Source organism: Myotis nattereri (genome assembly GCF_964212035.1).
Source record: "Myotis nattereri genome assembly, chromosome: 4".
NCBI lineage: Eukaryota > Metazoa > Chordata > Mammalia > Chiroptera > Vespertilionidae > Myotis > Myotis nattereri.
The window spans coordinates 48,693,116-48,714,001 of NC_138079.1; the positions used below are offsets into that span (position 1 = coordinate 48,693,116).

Here is a 20,886-nt window from a genome sequence, read left to right on the forward strand (position 1 = left end):
TATATTGTATACCTAAAACAAATACAATGTTATATGTCAATTATATATCAATTAAAAAATATTATTTGGTCTACATAAAGTACAAACCCTTTTACACTTAAAGAATATAATTCTTAGCACAAAGACAACATGCATAAATAAACCAGTTAGTAGTTACAACCATCATCTCTTTTGCTTTGAAAGATTAAAAAAACTAAACCAAATCAATTAATGTTCAGCTTGTGTAAAATCACTGTACTTAGGAAAATTCAAATTTAAAAAGAGTAAATCAATAGTATTTTTAGAAATACACGTTATTCTACCCAACAATGAATTCTCTGCCTCCCCCACTCCATAAATCCATTGTACAATCTTTGAAACTCAAAATAATTATTTAAAAAAATTTTAAAAACTGATTTGAGAGAGAGAGGGAAAGGAAGAAGGAAAGAACAACATTGATGTGAAGGAGAAAATCCATTGGCTGCCTCCTGCATGCTCCCTACTGGGGATCGAGCCCAAAACCTGGGCATGTGCCCTGACCAGGAAATGATCCGGTTCCCTTTTGGTGCACAGGATGATGCTCAACCAACTGAACCACACAACCAGGCCTAACATGTAGTTCTTTAATTAAATGGTCATATCAGGTGAGATTCTTTTCAAGTTCAATATGGGAAATCTTTTACATACAAAATAAGTGCTATACTTTGCTGTAATCAATTTTAGTGATGCTAATGTATCTCAAAATATATATGGGATGCCTCTTTGGAAATACACATGAAGTATTATTAGGCTATGAAGTGGTTGGCAAACTCATTAGTCAACAGAGCCAAATATCAACAGTACAACAATTGAAATTTCTTTTGAGAGCCTAATTTTTTAAACTTAAAACTATATAGATAGGTACATTGTTATGAACTTAATTAGGGTACTCCTAAGGCTTAGGAAGAGCCACACTGAAGGGGCCAAAGAGCCACATGTGGCTCGTGAGCCGCAGTTTGCCGACCACAGGGCTATAGCCACACTTCATTTTCAACCAAAGAGTTTTGTCCAACTTACGCACTATTATTCAGTCTTTTAAAATATCAACTATTTGCAAAACATTTAATCTAAACCAAAATGCAGGAATTTGCTGTACTGAGATTATTTAATCAAAGTGAATCACAAGCCTTGAAAGTAATTCCAAAAGAAGTTTCAAAATTGCTTTCAATAGTAACAACAGCATTGAAACACAATATACAGCCTCTAAAGACAGTTACATGAAAGAATATTTATTTATAATTCTACTATTTGTTAGAAAAAACAAACCTGTTTATTTTATATTCATTTCCTTTATAACTGTAACCCTTCATTTGGGTTTTAGATGTAAAAAGCATGAAAAAGAATTTTACTTTTATTTTTTCATTTTGTTTACATTTTTCAATTAAATCACCTCAATTTCTGAACTATAAAATAGAAATTTAACATTTCTAATTCTGGATACCACAAATGTAAAACAAGTCCTATTTAACATGGATTTAAATGATATCTATAGATTCGTTTAGAGTGGAAAGGATTTTGATTTTTTGAAAATGACAGAAAACAATTTTCATTTGGGAGAAATCAACTAAGTATAAAATATGACTATTCTCACACAGGCAACACAAATAAATTGCTTGCTCTAATAAATTCTCAAAATGTATTTTAATCTCATTCCAAAAAGAAAGAAAATTTCTAGACACAAAGACATCTCATTCAATAATGTTTTAACATACATTCAGCAACTTAAAATATTATAAGGATCCAATATTTTCATCTTTTATAATCTCAATATATTATATATTTAATATATAATATATACAATACATACAGGTAGTCAGCAGGATTACAAAGTAATTTTTTAAAAGTCTGATCAATATTGATAAATATTTTTAGATTATTAAAAAGAAATATTTAGGATCATAAAATAAAATAAAATATGGGAGTTCCAAACCTAACAGCAAGATTGCAAATGTTCATATAGCCAGTCATTTTAAAAGATCCCTCAAGTTGGATAGAATACATTTAAAACAATACTCTTGCTACTTTCAAGCAGCAGTACTTGCAGACAGTAAGCATGTACATCTCCACTGAATTTAAAATTACTATGCAGCTTTCTTTACTGTAATATACAGTAGCTATTTCTTCCTTTCTGTTGGATTTTTTCGTTATTGTCCTTTGAAGTGACTAATATATTACCAACAGAAACAACTTTAGCTCCTTAACCTCCTCTAAAACATGGCTCAGTTTGAAGAGTGTTCTGCAGGCAGCCACATGAATATTAACAGTACCTTAATACCACTGAGAGCAACCGATAACTGGAGTCATAAGAAAAGTTTCAAAGACTGTTTCAGAGGTTTCTGTAAACCAAGGCAATCAGAAGTATTACCCTTGCGGATAGCCCTCTCTCACATCAGTTAATACAAGGAGTTAAAATTTCCAATGCCCCAGTATAGCACTTAATCTATTCAGTAATTTTACATATAACATCATTAATTCACCCTGAGAATACAGAGGAAGCATTTCAAACAAGATACTCTGATATGTTTCTTTTTTCCTTTGTATTTGCTTTCTTCTGTTTTTTTTTGTCAGCCCTTCAAGGGCACAAATATTTGAATCCCAAGTGTGACTTGGATATCCTTTTTTGTTAACTGAGATTCATGCCACAGTGAGATACTGGTGATAGAAAAGCCCAAAAAGGCTTGTAGAAAAGAGACACGCAGCAATCCACCAGGTTAGAAAAGACAGAAGTCCTCGAAAGAGCAGAGGAGTGAAAATGTTTTTTAAGCTGCTCAGTGCCACTGTTATCTGTGTAACAGTTACCTTCACCTTCCCATCAGCAGATGGTAATTCAGAGTAAACAGAATTGGATGGTAGACTATTATCCACTGGCAAGGTAGAGATGGATTCTGGATAAATGCCCCAGGAATGATGACCTAGAAAATTCAAGACACAAATATAACTTGAAGAATAACTAATTCCAAAGCTTATTAAAAATAATAAACTGTTTAATTTATATTTGAAATTAAAAACAAGAATTTTGTGACAAAATAAATTATTTTATGTTAAATATAAAGTAAAATAATAATCTTTCAACATACCTAGTAAAATATTCATTCAACTTGATCATACTGTAATCTGGCCTCATCAGTAAAAGTATATATAAAAGCTACAAGTATAATTTACTTTTGATAGCTACACTAAAATCTTCTAAAATAATAAAAAGAAATTTTCCTTATGTAATATCTGAATCAACTATCTCTACTGAAGTGACAGAGACAGACTCAATAACTTCTTAGAAATCTTTTCTTCCTCTGGAATATCAGAATAAATTTCTTTCTTAGAAACTATCTGTGATTTTAGTGTGAAAGACTATTAATAGCTTCCAGAAATTTTTTCATCATATACTTTCCAATGTTGGATAGGATATGAATCACATCATTTACAATTGAACTACTCCTTTATGTTCCATAGATTCCTAAAGGACATTTCCAACTATCATCAGCTCTAGAGAACCTACTAAGCCCACTCAAATAATACTTTTAGTTCCTTTAGCTTCTTAACCCCCACCCCCTCCCACTGGCACCAAGGAAAATGATCAATACAATAATACTTCCTGAATAACAACACACAGGGATGTGATACCTTAGTTAACAGACTTATAGGATAACTGTTCTTCCATGGAGAAATCTCTACTCTTCAAATTAAGCTATATATAAAGTAGAACTCACAAAACGATTCTCTAATTCATATAAGTTTATAAGTATCTTGGAATAATTTAAATATTAGGCACTAACAAAACCTTAAAAAGTTCTTTTATAACATAAAATAAGATCAACAGTGCTCACTCAAGTTATTCAATAAATCTGGGAACTAACCTTTGGTAATCAATTTTTATAAGTAAAGCACAACATAAAACCCTATGGGCTTGAGTTTTCAATATGAGAAATCAACTTCTAAAAGTTTTCCATGTTTCCTATTCAAACTTTTCAAGAGAGGAACAATTTTAAGATGCATATTTCCTCGTAGGTAACAAGAAGCATTATTAACCACAGGTGGAAAGTACAACATGTTCCCAGTTGCCAGGGCACACCTACCCAGTGTTTTTAAAAGCAGAGTTGTGTGAAGCAGCATCACCAGAGGCGCCACGTACTGCAGTGCAATGACACAGAGGTAATAAAAGACCCGAGCCACCTACAACCAACAACATTCTTCAGTGTCTAGTATGGCTGACATGTTATGAGTGATTTAAACTTTCAAATAACTGTCAAACTGAACTGTTTGAGATAAGAAATCTTTTCATGGAAATGAAACTAAATGGTAATAGGTTTTGTACCTCATTATAAATGTCCCCAAACTGACTTCAGAAAGACTCAGTTTGAAAATAACTTTCTTCAAGTGTGAAAATATTAAAATAGTTTCCTTTAAAAAGTTATTAAGTGATTAATATAAATTGAAGAAAATAACCACAAAAATTCAAATAGTATATTTCACTTACACTTCAAATATAAAACAAAATAAGCAATCTCTAAAGACAGACACCTAAACAAATATCAAACTAAGTAATAGTAATAGGCAGAGTCATCCATGTACAAAACCCCCTCATAAATAAAAGCATCAAATCCCCATCCTATATGAATATATTTGTTTAAGGTCAAATAATTATAGAGTATGAAAAGATATAAAGGACAAACAGAGAAATGCTGAATGTTGATAAACACTCCTGACTTATAAATGAAGTAACAAAAAAAGGGCTCTAACACCAAATCTAAAAAAAAAAAAAAAAAAAAAAAAAGACATGACCAGGCTAGATGTCCAGTCCGCTACAATGCTTGAGGGATTCCTAGCACTTTCCTCCTCTGGAATCCCCATTAAGTTAAATATTTACGTTTCATGGTCAATTTTTGGAATAATGTTAAAACAAAATATATGTAGTCACTAAAATTAATATTTCCTACCCATTAATTCATAAAGGCTTGACAATATATTGTAATGTCTTTCAAATCAATTAGAGGATCTCAACTTAGCAATAGCAGACATACCACAGCTTTACACCACACTACTGTAAGGTGCTTAAAGCACTTAAGGCAGAAAGAGGAATTAAGACCCTTTTTTACATGGGAACAAACTGATGAAGCACAGAGGGAAGGGGGGTTGGCAGTGGGACTACAAAGATTAACCAAAGAACTTATATGCAAATATGTATTGCCCATGAACACAGACAATAGGATGGTAAAGGCCTGGGGCAAGGCGGGAACTGGGTGGTGAAGAGCAAGGGGGAGAAAAAAAAGGAGGGACATTTGTAGTATTCTCAACAATAACAATGTATTTTTTAAAAGACCCTTTCTTCTAACACCAAAATCAGATCAAAGTCTCTTGATGTCTGTATAAAATCATCCCATTTATTTACAATAAAAATATTATAAAATAAAATTATAATCTATTAAAAGAAACCAAATTATTTTTTTCTTATAACACAGTATTTGTTATTTTTCATTTTAACTACAGTATAAAACTTACCATTTTCTGTAGCTCCACTGTACTTATTCGGCCTGCTTCTTTCTTCATCTGATCCACACACTTCTGGGCTAAGTTTAAGTAAGCTTGCAGGTGACTACGCATCATGGCCAGTCGTAAAGCACACAGCAGGATTATTACCCAGAGTCGCAGAGTATCGAATGTAGCTTCTGTCATTCTACAGATCAAAAAGTTGAAATGGTGCTCTCAAAGATCTTATTATGCTGGCACGTTAGTTAGGTGCTAATGTTCACCATAGCCTATAGTTAGAAACCTACACTTAGCTACAGTTGAAGATATAAAGCAAAAGTATCCACTCTGCCACAGACTTGCCTATATAATACAGTACTTTCACTGGTATAACAGAACCAGATAGATGAATGGTTCACGAAAGTAAAATAGGAAAGATATCTAAAAGAAAGAAAGAAAATACAGTACTACTTGGGATCCTTTTCTCTATTGATCCTTCTCCATGGAAAAAAAAATTGACTGTGAAATGAAAGGAGTTGGGTGCTCTTCAACTGGAGACCAGGAAAAAGAAAGCAAGAAAGCACTGGAGACTGTGGAATTATTAAGTCAATAACCCATCTACAGCATGGGGAAAAAGTAGGTCTACAGTTGTTCATGTGGAAAACAATACAGTATTTAATAAACAGAACAAGAATAGACTGTTTTGTGTACTCACAATTGTAAACCTACTTTTCTCCGTCCTGTATTGTGGCTAGAAGATGCAAGGCCATCCACAGCCGTGCACCTTTCCAAGGGGCCTATAGACAACACTGTGCTCTCGGGAGCTGCACAACAAGGGGGCTTACTGAAAGCATCCTGAAGACAGCTATTACACAGACTTTGAGGGTGACAGGTAATGGAAATGAAGGGAATAGAATAAAGCAGTTAATCAAAAAAATATCTGCTCAGTTTATGACTTCAGGATTTATAATAACAGTCATTAAATAGTACTTCTAACTCAGATTATTTAACTAACATCATAAAGATTTGGTAAGTTGATCTAATGGGGTATCTCAAGAAGAAGTCTGAGCTGGGATAAAATACATAAGTAAAGAACAGGCAGAAGACATTTCTCCAAATTCCTGAAGTCATTCTAGGTTTCACTGTATATGTTCTATGTTCACTTTGGTTTTCTTCTTATGAGGTCACGAGCACACACAAATGGCCACGTTTTATTTTTTTGATGCTAAATCAGAACACATGGATGGATTTAAATACATTTCTGGGTTGAAACTGCATTATAGCCATGTTTGCTTCTGACTACAAATAAAGACCTTTCCATAAACCATTTAGTCCATGTAACAGGCGAAAAACCTGTCACTTGCTTTCTTCTTCATCTCATTTTCTTTGATTGATGGGCAGCCATTCTTTCTCAGTCTACCACATGGACTTTGAATTTTAAGCAAAAATTAAAAATCACCTCTGTCTAATCATTTAATATAATGGTCTAAAAAATAGAGACTAGAAAGGACCAGAGACAAGGCTATAATTTTGTTTGAATTATTTATGAACTGGATCAGAAATGGGGATGGAACAAAGGAAACAAAGATATAGGAAGGCAATACTAGGTCTTCATATAAAACAAAATTTTTCTATAATTTAATATACAAACAAGGCAAAATAATTTATCTCCATTTCCTTTAAGCATAGTATTTGCTACTAACATGCACAAAGTTTAGTTAGGGTGAAAGTGGGAAATGAATGTTGGTAAGTGCTAAGTGCTTTATATATACTAAATGTGACTGAGTAACCTTAGCCAAATTATTTAATTTCTGAGTCCATTACTTTATCTATAAAATGAGATGAGAATAGCAATCACACACAGAATTACTGTAAGAATGACATAAATATGTAAATTATCAACACCTAGCATACTAACTGGTGTATGACGGATATATCATGAATGCTGGTTTCCTATTTTCCTAATTAAACTAAGGCAAATATAAAATCAGAGAATATAATAATCTATATATATAAAAGATTAATATGCTAAGTGTCCCTCCGACCATCCAACCAGTCGCTATGACATGAACTGACCACCAGGGGGCAGACACTCAACGCAGGAGCGCAGGAGCTGCCATGAGGCGCACTGGCCATTTACAAAGAAACGGCACCACGGACCTGGCACCAACAAAGCAGTATTTGGCTTCCCCCAAGTGGAACACAGGCCCTGCCACCACCCCAGAGTGACAGCCCACCAAATTGCAGCCCACGCTGCCAAGACCCCTTGGCGCAAAATGCGGCCCACAGCCCAGCCCAGCCCAGCCCAGAAAGGGTGGCTGCAGGTGCTGGGTAATGATGTCACGTAGCAATGCCCAGCTTCCTCTTCCTAGCAAATAGCCTCCTTGGAGTTTCTTCAGCCCGGGAACACAACTTGTTTTATAGCCAGGTGCAAACATTTTACACTTTAACCAAATGTTTGTGAAGTGTTTTCACGTGCCTCATCTCATTTGATTCTCCCAGAAGTCCTGGAGTAGGTAGATAGGAGGCTCAATAGAATCCTATTTTCTTTTCATTAGCCAGAAAACGGAGATATAGAAAGTTTAGAAAGTTGACTGATTGAAAAGTAAGAAATGATGGACCTTGAAAATGACTTCAGGTTTTCTCACTGCGCAGAGTATAGTCAAACACTGCTTCAGTTAAATATTTTACCCTTTGTTCTCCCTGTGTGATCTACAATAATAATGTGCTTTGTATTGATATTTACTGCTGTGTTGCTGACAATTATCTCAAAGAGAAGTTGGGGTGCTTCACTGGGCTGGAAAAAGTTTAGCTAAATCAGAAAGCAGGTCTAATTAAGCAAGTTTATTCTTTATATATAAAAGGCTAATTTGACTTGCGCATGCGCCATACGTATAAAACTCTCGCTGGTGCCAATCGCACTTGTGTGTTTCAATCTGTCATTGTCAATCGTGAATTTGTTTGACACTTCTATTAAAAAGAAAGGATGAATAGCAATATTAAAATATTTCTTCTAATTAATTTCCTTTCAGTGTGCATGAATCCGTGCACCAAGTCACTAGTAGGAGTATAAAATCCAATGCCTATGATCAAACTTCAAAGAAAGACTGGGAATGCTTTCAACATCAAAGACATTAGTTAGAAGTTTTTCTGAGATTTTGTCTAGAGCCCTAGGATTCGCAGGATATACACTTTACCACCTCCCAAATACAAACAAAAGATTATTTAGAAAGTCACAAAAGTAGAAGTGAACTGTGGAAGAAGTGAGCCAGCTGGACTGCATGGGCCTAGGAAACAAGTTCAGAGACAAAAGAAGGGCCCTTGAGTTTAAGAGAAAGAAAGATATAAGCAACTCGAAGGGGAAAGTTTCGGGCATGCTAGAGGAGAGAGAGACCCACTTTTAAATACTTAGTGAATCTGTGAAGTTAAATTTACCATTAAGGCTTAAATGTGTGGGGGAAAAACATTCTTTTATTGGTACTTCCCTAATTCAATCAGATTAACTTTTATGGCCCTGGCTGGGGGGCTCTGTTGATTGGAATATTGTCCCATATAACAAAAGGTTTCAGGTTCGATTCCTGGTCAGGGCACATACCTAGTTTGAGGGTTCAATCCCAGGTCGGGATGCAGCTAGGAAGCAACTGATCAATGTTTCTCTCTCACATCAACATTTCTCTCTCTCTCTCAAAATAAAAAAAAAAAAATAAGTTATGGTCATCACTGATTATATAATCTAAGACAAATCTGTACCGGGATCTAAAAGTATACATAACATAAAATGCACACTGTGGAGTCAATGACTAGTCAAAATTTTCTATTTTAATTTTGATGAGGTAAAGCACTGAAGGGAATATTTATTAAGCACTTATTTCCAGCCGGTTGCATTACATGTGTTCTTTCATTTAATTCCAAAGATAACTTTGTGAGGTGGATACTATTATCTTCATTTTCCAGATGGGGAAACAGAGGCTCAGTGAAGTTAAATAATCTCCCTCAAGTGACAGTTTTAGTGAAGATCAGAACTGGGGTTTAAACCAGCTCTGTACGAACCTTTCTATTACTCTAACATCATTTCACAAGGCTAATGAGTTAACATATCAAGTACATTTATTAATGCCCTGTAGTAAATTATTTCTATGTTTCCTTACCATCTTCTGTTAAAATATGGCTGTCTAAGTGGAGAGATAATATTAGATAATAATGTCAAGGCATTATTTAAAATTTTGATCAGTGTGATGACGATACTGATATGCAGGAAAATGTCCTTATTTTTTAGAGGTACACACTAAAGTATGTCGGAGTAAAAATGCTATGCCTCTAATATACTTGAAAAACTACATAAAACAAAACAAAAAAAGGGTGAAGCAAATATGGAAAATGTTATAACTACTATGGGGGCTTTATATATGAATTTTCATTTATACTTATTTTTTCCTCCATAATTTTCACAATCAAAACAATAAAACAATTGTACAAAGTATCTTTAAAACAGGCACAATGACAATAGAAAAATATCAGAAAACAACTGGACAATAACTGAAAAAGCAGAAAAACTTGTAAGTATTCAAAATAATGTTAATGCAGGGTAATAATCATCCACATTCATTAATAAAGATCACAAAAAGTAAAATGAGGACTTGAAGCTTCACTTTTACAACACACTTTTAGCATTTCTATTGTTTTAAAAAGTGTCCTAATATTCTACTTAAAATTTTTAACACAGTATACATTTTTTATTATATAATGAAACAAAAATGAGCCCTCAAACACCCATACTTACAAAGGGACACTTTCTTTACCCAATGGTGGGTTCATAATGTAGTCTTTGGTGATTGGTTTTACCCAGAGCAGAACCATAAGTAAAGGTGCCAAGAAGTTGATATGAAGCAATGTTCTGAAAGTATGCAAGAAATAAACATAAAAATCCAGAAACAAAATACACTAATAAACTACAGAAACTTGGGACTTACATAACGAAAGCAAAAACTTATTTACAGTATTCTATATATTTGAGGCGCTATCACCATTATTTAATATTTATCATTATCATTTAACACTGATTTGAACCCTTGCAAAACTATTTCATTGTCTTAATTTTTCAGATAAGAACACTTAGATCCAAGAAAGTTAAAGGACTTGCTCATAGCAATTATTATGTCAAGGGCAGATCTAGCATTAAAATCTAAATCTGTTCACTTCTATTGTAGCATTAAAAACCCCTCCTATCTCCCTGATTTAATACACGGGTACTTAAATGATTCTCTAACTTTACATAATCAATGAATTCAAAGATTTTTCAGTATGCAGTCATCTTTTGATACTTTTCAGTGTAGCTAAAACAACATGCCTCATTATTTACAAGTAAGATATAGGGACTAGCAAGATCCATAATACTAGAAGGCATACAGCAGATGGAACCTACTGCAACAACTTAGGACGCTTTCAATATATAATGATCATGTATATTGTTCTAATTATGTCGTTAAAATCATAAATAATTTATGTTTTCTTCTTGGATATTATAAAAATACATGAAATAAATTTCCCTATCCTTTACTAATCAAAGAAATTTATATTACTCCTAACAAGACAATATACTTTAATACAGCAAAAAGTTTCAGGTATGAGCTATACCTTCACTAAGTGTTGTCCCAAACGTGTACCCCACAGAGATAGACGACTAGTAAGGATTTTTCTCATTTTAGAAAAAAAGAGAAATCCTTCAGATTATTTTATTGCCATGTACTACTTTCATTATCAACCAGAGTGAAGGGCTACACTGGAAGGTTTAACACACACACACACACACACACAGAGCTGGGAAACATGAACACCTGACAGGGAAAGGTGGAACTCTGGTTCTAAGCTCTGGCATTAAAATGAGTACTAGTGCCTGGCCATGGGGGTGAAGAGGACGTTGCTCTTTGTGCCAGTCATGCTACTCTCTCAACAAAATGGGCCTGCCCACACCCGTGTATCAGGCAGAGTGCTACAACACAATGTGGGGCTAAAATAAACTGAAAATAAGACTCCAAATCACTAAAGTGACAAATCTTAAAAAGAAGCCACGTTTTAAAAGGACTAAAATGTGCCTCCACCCCCACCCCAAAACACCACTAAATGTTTTTAATGTTTTAATAAAGTGAGTCTCTCATCTCACAAGCTGGGTAAACCTTCGGGTGTGGGAAAGAAGGCAGCAGTATTAGGTATGCAGTGTTGCTAGGGAACACTCTAGTATTAAGGAGCAGCCCACAGCGGTTTCAGTAGCTGGTGAAGGTCTCCCCTCCACCCACCCTTTCAGCTTATTTAAATCATAACACTGGTGTTAGTGGCCTAAAGTGTGTGTGCAGAGAAGGGAGGAGAACCAGGTTTTGTTTTAAAAGAAGCCATCAGATAGATGGAATGGTGAGAGAAAGGCAGGATGTAGCCAAGAACATTCTGAGTAAAAAAGAGGAGGAAAAAGTGGGATGAAACAGTGTGCACTGGTAGGTGAGAGTAAGTGAACACACACACATATCTAAAAAAATGGAGGTAAGAAAAAAAAAAGACTGTCAAAATTAAAATAAAGGAAATGACATAGGTAAGAGATATTGATATAAAAACACTACAGAATCAGCATCATTAAAGTATGTGTTTTTAAAGAGCAGAAATGTTAAGAAGTGATCATTCAGAAACTTAACGACTATAAATACATATATCAAAAAAGACTATTCTCAACTCAGGCTTCTATTGCAAAACAAAAAGATGAGGAGGGAATTTGGATGTGGATATGATCTGGATCTATAAACCTGTCAGCTAAGGTATCAGCATCAACAACAAAAATATATGATAACCACAAAGAATATAGTAAATGGGCTTTGAACTATCTATAGGTTTTAAATATGATTTTTCCATTTTGAGAACTAAAATAAAATTTGATAGATAAAAGTAGTCTATGATATTTAACAGTGTACAGTACTAACAATCCCAAAAATAAAACAATGCATCCTTCTAACAAGAGTTGTACAAACACCTCTTATGTATGCATATTTTATTTTTAAAAATGTAAATGTTTTTTTAAAAAATTAAATAACACTGTTTACATACAATTTAAAGAAAATATTCCATACATCCTCAGTTCAGTTGTAGAAATTACAATATCAAAAATTGTCCTGTGATAAAAAGTTAACATAAATAATGACATTTCCATTCTAACAGGTAAAACAATTTAGCAATTGATGTTATATTTTTTAAACCCAGGACTTAAAATAAACTTGCTTAAAGTAGAGAGAGGAAGTATTGTGATATCAAATTAATTTTCAATATAAAAATGTATGATTTCATTACAATAATATACCTTCAATAAGATGGAAAACATATATTTATCTGCATGTGCTTATGTACATTTTCCGCTTACTGTGTAATTTTTTCTGTTGCCAAATTCAGGGCATCCAGATGCATTTGAGCCAGCCGTAATCCAGGAAATGTCAAAAAAGCCCCAATGAGTGAACAGAAAATAGCCAGGAAAAATTTGAACGTAAGTTTTGAAACAGGACCCCTAAAAATAAAATTTTAAAAAATCTGATAAATTTTTACAGTTACCTTTCTAGGAATTTTTCTTTCTTCTAATCAATCATTTAAAAAACACAATAATAGTAATACACAAAGAGTGACTTTTACAAAAGGACTGCACTTATCCAAATATCCATAGTAAAATTTAGTGAACTATAAACAAAATCAGGCATCTCTTTAGCTACATTTGAACAATCCAACCTACATATTCAACATAGAATTTGATACGTGACATGTAAAAATTCTGTGAAAGATACTAATTTTATACAAATGTAAAAATTAAAAGAGTATTTCTAAAAGTGACAGTCCTACTTAAAACTCTTTCACTGGTTACAAAGAACCATTCATAATAAATCTATTCTACTAAAAATGTAAAAATTTAAGTGATGCTTAATTAAAAAAAAAAAAAAAAAAGAACTTACTGAGATTCTAAACCTTGCTTTTCAAGAAACTGCATCGCACTGTCTGAAAAATTTGTAAATCCTGTAGGGGAAAAATATTATTCTTACCACTGAAGTAAAATACAGAATCTTTCTTTGGAAATAAAATGCTAGAAAACAGAGCATCTTATACTTTGAAGTGACTAGTTTAGCTCTTTCATGTGCTAATTATCATGCCATAATGCAATAAAATTTGGTTACTAGCAGGAACAGTCTTTGAAAACATCCTTTTGATATTTGTACATTCCATGAGTGTGCATAAAATTTGCATTAAGATTTGCATCTGTGTTTATGTGAGTAAACTTTAGCATTACAGAAACTCATTTAATTATAAGGAAAAAGTGGGGAAAGAGTGCATGTCTGAAGAAAGGTAACAAAAACTTAGCTAAAACAAAAGAGGAAGATATTACTTAATAACAATAAAGGTTAGTTATTTAGAACATTGCAAAATATGCACCTGTAACCTAATTTTAAAAACTTATCTGATGTAAAACTTACTTGAATACTGAAGTTAAAAAAAGTAACACTAGATAAAGCAAAACTGATTTTTAAAGTTGTATGAATTACCTGTTTCGAGTCCAAATTCCAGATAATTTTCTGTTACAATCAAGACTGCCATTGCTTTCACGAAGAAAAAAAATCCAAAGGTAACACAGACCGATCTTTCACCACCATCTTTTACTTTAAAATAGTGTGTAGTTAATGAAAATAGAACTTTGCTGCAGAAGGAAAAGTTCAGGAAAAACCACAAATAACTTTGTGGGAGTCAGACACAACCATCTTTACAGAATTTGAATTCCAATAAAATTTGACTACATTTATTTTGATTCTACAACATGCTTATATACGAGGTGCTCATTGGAATGAAAAAAACCCACAAGACAATGAAAATTTGAACAGTCTTCTAAGATATAGGACATAAAGAAATGAAGCAAATCTAAGTGAAATCCGTAACATTTAAGTGCACATACACAGAATAAGTTGCAATTAAGAAGAGAATGTCTTTCTAGTTGGTCTGATTCAAATTTTACTAGGAGATTAGTATAATAATTTTATGACATAGGTTCTCAGTGACATGAAAAGCCAAGGTAGAGGTTATACTAGGGAACTATCTTTAATTGGGCACGTTTATTAAACAGTTTAGATTTAGATTGAACACACAAACACGTCATAGGAATCAACTGTAAATCATACAATAACTCAAAATCTAAGAATTTCTAATACCTGTTGGTAAGCTGTGATACAAAAACTAAGTATCTGGTTCACCATTTCACAGTATCATTAAAAAAAAACAAATTCCAGTTGAATACTCAAAAACAGCTAAAGGTTCAATTAAAAATATTAAAGCATTTTCATTTTATATGAAAATATTAATTATCATTTTATCTGAACTCCCTCTCACTAACTGGTCAAGATCAGATTAATGGGTGATCCAAACTAGAACCCAGATTTCTACTATAACAAATTGTTCTCCTTGAAGGCATAAACCCACCAAACCAAGTAAGATGCTTGGCAAAAAAAATACAGTGGGGCCTTGACTTACGAATTTAATTCGTTCTGAGACCGAGCTCGTTAAGGAGCTCGTTAACTCAAATTACTCTATCAACTCAATGCAAAAAATCTGCCGAGACAGCTGGTATCTCAAAAAACTCGTTAGTCGGGACACTCGTAAGTCAAGGCCCCACTGTATAGAAAGCATTTTTTAGATACCACTGTATGTCAAGCATGGAAAATAATGACAACAGTCATGTAGTACTTGCTAAGTGCTAGGTAATACCAATTAACTCATTTCATCCCCACATTAGCCAGCTATTACTACTTTTATAGATTAAAAAAAAAAAAATCTGTCGAGACCACCAAGATGGCAGCATAGGTAAACACCTGAACTTGCTGCCATGCACAACCACATTAAACTACAACTAAAAGACAAAACGAGTATCATTCAGAACCACAGAAAGGCTGGCTGAGAGGAAATTCTACAACTAGAAGGAAAGAGAAAAGCGCACTGAGTCCAGTAGGAGCGGCAGAGGTGTGGAAGTGTGGAGGTACAGAAGTGTGCAAAAGAGGATGGCAGCTGGGTATGCTGTTGTCTTTTTCAATCGGGAGGGAGAAACAAGCTCCCGACTGCTCTGAACTCCAGTACCGGGCGAGAATTTGGGGACCCAGACTCATACTGAGAGAAACTGGACTGTCTGGCATCGGGCAGGAACGTGAGGACGGCTTTCTCGTAGAGGTGCTTGCAGCAGTCATTGTTCCTGCACGGGGCCGTGGGACACAGACCCCCGGGACCTATCCAAGGCAGAGCAGACTGGCAGCCATTGTGGTTTGCTCCACACCGGTGATTCCCTGAGACCCTGCCCCACCCAATTTACAACCCTACCCAAGCTGTGTGCAGGGGCTTTTGCATATGAATGGCCTGGCCTTTCTCTGCCTAAAAACCTGAGCAGACTCAGTGAGTGCCAAAGCCCCACTGAAGCAAGCCCTGCCCCATAAGGGTGTCTCCAGCACAGAAGCTCTCCCATTGTAGAACAACTGGTCCTCACAGCCAATTGGCCTGGAGGTCAATTCCTCCCAGAGATACCAACAGCAATCAAGGCTTAACTACAACAAGACTGTGCACACAGCCCACAAAAGGGTGCACCAAGAGTGTCCACCTCAGATAATTAGGAAGGCTGAGCCACTGGGTCCTATAGGACACCTAGCAGACAAAGCCACTCTATCAACACAGGGAAGCAGTCAAAATGCAGAGACAAAGAAAAAGGTCACAAATGAAAGAAATGGAGGAAAGCAAACTACTGGATATAGAGTTCAAAACCACGGTTATAAGGTTACTCAAGAATCTTCTAGAAACCTCCGAGAGCCGAAGCCGGTTTGGCAAAGTGGATAGAGCGTTGGCCTGCGGACTGGGGGGTCCCGGGTTCGATTCCGGTCAGGGGCATGTACCTTGGCTGCGGGTACATCCCCAGTAGGAGATGTGCAGGAGGCAGCTGATCGATGTTTCTCTCTCATTGATGTTTCTGGCTCTCTGTCTCTCTCCCTTCCTCTCTGTAAAAAATCAATAAAATATATTTAAAAAAAAAAAAAGAAAAAGAAACCTCCAAGAAATATAGTGAGACCCTCTAAGGATATGAAAAAGGACCAATTAGAATTAAGCATACACTGACTGAAATAAAGAATAATATACAGAGCTCCAACAGCAGACTAGAGGATCCCAAGAATGAAGTTAAAGATCTGAAATACAAAGAAGCAAAAACACCCAACCGGAAAAGCAAAATGAAAAAAGAATACGAAAATATGAAGATAGTGTAAGGAGCGTCTAGGACAACTTAAAGCATACCAACATCCGAATTATAGGGGTGCCATAAGATGAGAGAGGGCAAGATACTGAAAACCTATTTGAAGAAATAATGATAGAAAACTTCCCCTACCTGGTGAAAGAAATAGACTTACAAGTCCAGGAAGCTCAGAGAACCCCAAACAAGACAAATCCAAAGAGGACCACACCAAGACACATCATAATTAAAATGCCAAGGTCAAAAGACAAAGAGAGAATATTAAAAGCAGCAAGAGAAAAACAGTTAGTTACCTACAAGGGAGTGCCCATACGACTGTCAGCAGATTTCTCAACAGAAACTATGCAGACCAGAAGGGAGTGGCAAGAAATATTCAAAGTGGTGAATAGCAAGAACCTACAACCAAGATTACTCTACCCAGCAAAGCTATCACTTAGAATTGAAGGTCAGATAAAGAGGTTCACAGTTAAGAAAAAACTAAAGGAGTTCATCACTGCCAAAACAGTATTATATGAAATGCTGAAGGGTATTCTTTAAGAAGAGGAGGAAGAAGAAAAAGGTAAAGATAAAAATTATGGACAACAAATACATATCTATCAACAAGTGAATCTAAAAATCAAGTGAATAAAAAAACTGATGAACAGAATAAACTGGTGAATAGAATAGAATCAGGGGCATAAAAAGGGAGTGGACTGACAATTCTTGGGGGGGGGTAAGGGGTGTGGGGGATGCGGGAAGAGACTGGACAAAAATTGTACAACTATATATGAGGACAGTGTGTATGGGGGGGGGGGGTAAGGGCAGGGGGTAGAGTTGGAACCGGGTGGAGGGGAGCTATGGGGGAAAAAAGAGGAACAACTGTAATAATCTGAATAAAGATTTAAAAAACAACAACCTGTCACAACACATTAAGTAACTGGCCCTTGAACACACAGCTAGTTTAGAGGTGGTTGGGATTTCTAGGCCATCTGGATGCAGTCTATTCACTTACCAATCCTATATAATAAAAGGTCAGTGACCATAAGCATAACGACCGAAACGACCGCTCGACCAGTCGTCATGAAGTGCACTGACCACCTCTCGCCCCCGCCCCTGCCCCCGCCCCCCAAAAGGCTCCCATCGCAGCATAGTGAAGGGCGAACCGAGGTGAGTGGCAGTGGGGCGGGGTGGGACTGGCGAGCGGGTGGGACTGCTGACCTCTTGGTCCCTCCCCCTGGCCCCCAGGCTCTGAGAAACTGGAGCCATGCTACAATTGAACCACAGCGACAGCGGTGCAGGAATGGGGACTGGTGAGTAGGCAGTAGATGGCCCTGATCACAGGCTAGGCCTAGGGACCCTATGTAAACAATTTTGTACATTACATTGGACCTCTAGTTTATTATACTGCCTCTACGAAAGGATATGCAACATGCAAGTAATATGATAGTTTAGCAGTCACAGGCAATCTTTTATAAAGAGAGCTGCCATGACAGAAGTAAACAGCTCAAACAGATTGAAGAATCCTTATTTAGGAATGGCTGGGCAAAGATAAGGACTTTCGTCCTTACTCCTTAAAAGGAAGCTGTCCTGCCCTGGCAGGTATGGCTCAGTTGGTGGGGGCATTGTCCTGTGCACCAAATGGTTGCTGTTCGATTCCCAGTCAGAGCAGTGCAGATGCAGGGGAACGCTGTTGCGCTCTCACATCAATGTTTCCCTTCTCTCCCTTCCTCTCTCTCTAAAAATCAATACACTATTCTTTAAAAAAAGGGGGGGGGGAGCTGTCCCTTAACAACAGCCCTGTTTATAAAATGGTGGATATAGTTATTCCCATTCTCTATTATTAGATACTACCTAGGATGCTGGATATAAATCTAGAGTCAAGGCTGCTTCTAGCTACAGCACCTACCCTAAATGAGAAGATTTGAAGGTATTAAAGTAGATGACTTTCTGGCATCTTTCACATCAAACTTGAAAATAGAAATAAATCACTATGAGAATGCACACTCCATAATATCAAGGATTCTTGTCTCTTATTCACTGTTACATTTAGAGCACCAGGAAGAGTTGCCTGGCACACAATAGATATTCAACCAATTGGTGAATAAATTTTGCCATAGAAATCATGTTTTACTGTTTAGTTTAGGTAAGCTGAAATATTACTAATTGTATGCTTTAATGGCAAATAGATCTTTTGAAGAATAATATCAAAAACAGCACTGTTTCCCTGGGACAACGCACTCAAAAAAGAAAACAATATAGAAAGTTTTAGTCTGAGATCGTATTTAATCATTGGTAATAACAAAAATTTACATTATTTTCGACTCATGGTTTTACATCTAAAGGATTTCTCGGTTTTATTAAGGCTACGGCTTTGATGGATAGTTCCCCCTTTAAAATGTCAACAACAAAAAATAAAAAGTACAGGAATAGCTCATCTTTACCCACCTATTACTGGGGCAACTCAGATCAGTATGTGATGAGAAGTATCTTCATTAACCTTTAGTCAAGTACCTCATTTTTCAGTGAACATCATCCCTTTACCTGCCTTTCCCTGTTCTCACCTCAGTTAATTCCACTCTAGCTAAGCTTCTTATCACACGAATCTCTCTGCTTTTTTCAAATACCATGATCTAAGATAAATACTTTCTCAAATTTGATACATAATTACTTATTAGTAGTAACATTATGCTCCCTGAAAAAAAATATGGTCTTGTATGCTACATTATAGACCAAATGAACTTGCTCACCCTCCCCCCTGCCCAGGATCATTTACAGCATTATTTCACTTAAAAAAAAAAAAAAGAGAAAAAAAAAAAGAAAAAGATTTTATTTATTTCAAGCATTTTGAAATACAGTGGGGCCTTGACTTACGAGTGTCCCAACTAACGAGTTTTTCGAGACACGAACCATCTCTCGGCTGATTCTTTGCTTTGAGTTGCGAGCTAAAATTCATGTTACGAGCCAGCTTCAGATACCCCACCACGAGTTGGCGCAACGAAAATACAGTGAACACCACAACATCAGCCCAGCATCAAGTGTCTCACTTGTTCACTTCTGATTTGACATATGAGTAATTCGAGTTACGAGCTCCGTCACAGAATGAATTAAACTCGTAAGTCAAGGCCCCACTGTACAGTCTACATGTAAGTTGAAGGTACTATCTAAAAACTGCTGTACTAGGAAGTGGTTTCAACTTTTAAATCTATCTCTTTAAAGACTATTATAATATTACTTATAATGCTACATTTTATAAAGTACCTCATTTGCCTCTAAGACAAGACAAAAACAGACAATGAAAAGCTAGATATATCCTCTAAACTTTTTGATTAAAAAGACCTCTGCATGTTTTCATATTTGCTATAATGAATGAAAATGCTTTAGGGATACATATAACCAAAAACACACTTTAGAGCGTCAGCATTCATCTTCTGAAGACATTTACCAGATATGTTACTTTCATTCTAAATGTTTTCTTATATACTTAACATAACTCAGGATATCTACATTAATAAAAGAGAAACATGCAAATTGATGTGACTCTGCTACGCCCACCAGCCAATCAGAGCAACTATGCAAATTAACCCAACAAAGATGGCGGTTAATTTGCATATGCAGGCGTGTAGCAAAGACTGAAGGCTCCAGCCATAGTGAAGACTGAAGACTGAACGGAGGAGAGAAGCCAAGCCTCGCTGCGGCCAGGGGGGAGAAGCCTAGCCTCAAGGCTTGGCTTCTCCACTGCAGCCGGACCAAAGGCCTGGGTCCCGGGTGCCGGAAGAAAGGTCTATTGCATGAATATGTGTGTGTGTGTGTGTGTGTGTGTGTGTGTATATATTTCCAGTATTTTGAATAAATTACTTCTTTAGTATAAGAAATAAAATAAACAAATATCATTGATTTATAATTATTACTGCCACCAAACATTCAGCAGCTTAACACAAGGTTATCTTGCTCAGTTTAACACCTTTCATACCGCATAGCAATCTCTAAGACATACGCCAGGGACCGCACGTTTTTGAAATCATCATAACTACAGATCATAATGCACTTTAGGTGTTGTTTTTCAATAATTGTAACATTTTTATTTACAAAAACAATTAAACAATTAACAATTAAACTTCCTAGTACTTTTTTAACGTATGGTA

The 20,886-nt window shown here is 35.6% G+C and overlaps 1 protein-coding gene across 2 annotated transcripts in view; it reads right to left on the minus strand.

Moving 5' to 3' along the window:
• Positions 1-2,510: 2,510 nt before the first annotated feature.
• The window catches only part of TMEM161B (transmembrane protein 161B), a 128,756-nt gene continuing 110,380 nt past the window's right edge, over positions 2,511-20,886 (minus strand). For both annotated transcript variants that reach the window (XM_081089016.1, XM_081089015.1), the window contains exons 6-12: positions 14,040-14,191; positions 13,455-13,515; positions 12,878-13,018; positions 10,262-10,375; positions 5,515-5,689; positions 4,092-4,188; positions 2,511-2,930 (exon numbers count right to left, since the gene is read on the minus strand). In XM_081089016.1, coding sequence (XP_080945142.1) covers positions 2,653-2,930; positions 4,092-4,188; positions 5,515-5,689; positions 10,262-10,375; positions 12,878-13,018; positions 13,455-13,515; positions 14,040-14,191 — 1,018 coding nt within the window. In that variant the 3' untranslated portion in view covers positions 2,511-2,652. The remainder of the gene's footprint in view (positions 2,931-4,091; positions 4,189-5,514; positions 5,690-10,261; positions 10,376-12,877; positions 13,019-13,454; positions 13,516-14,039; positions 14,192-20,886) is intronic.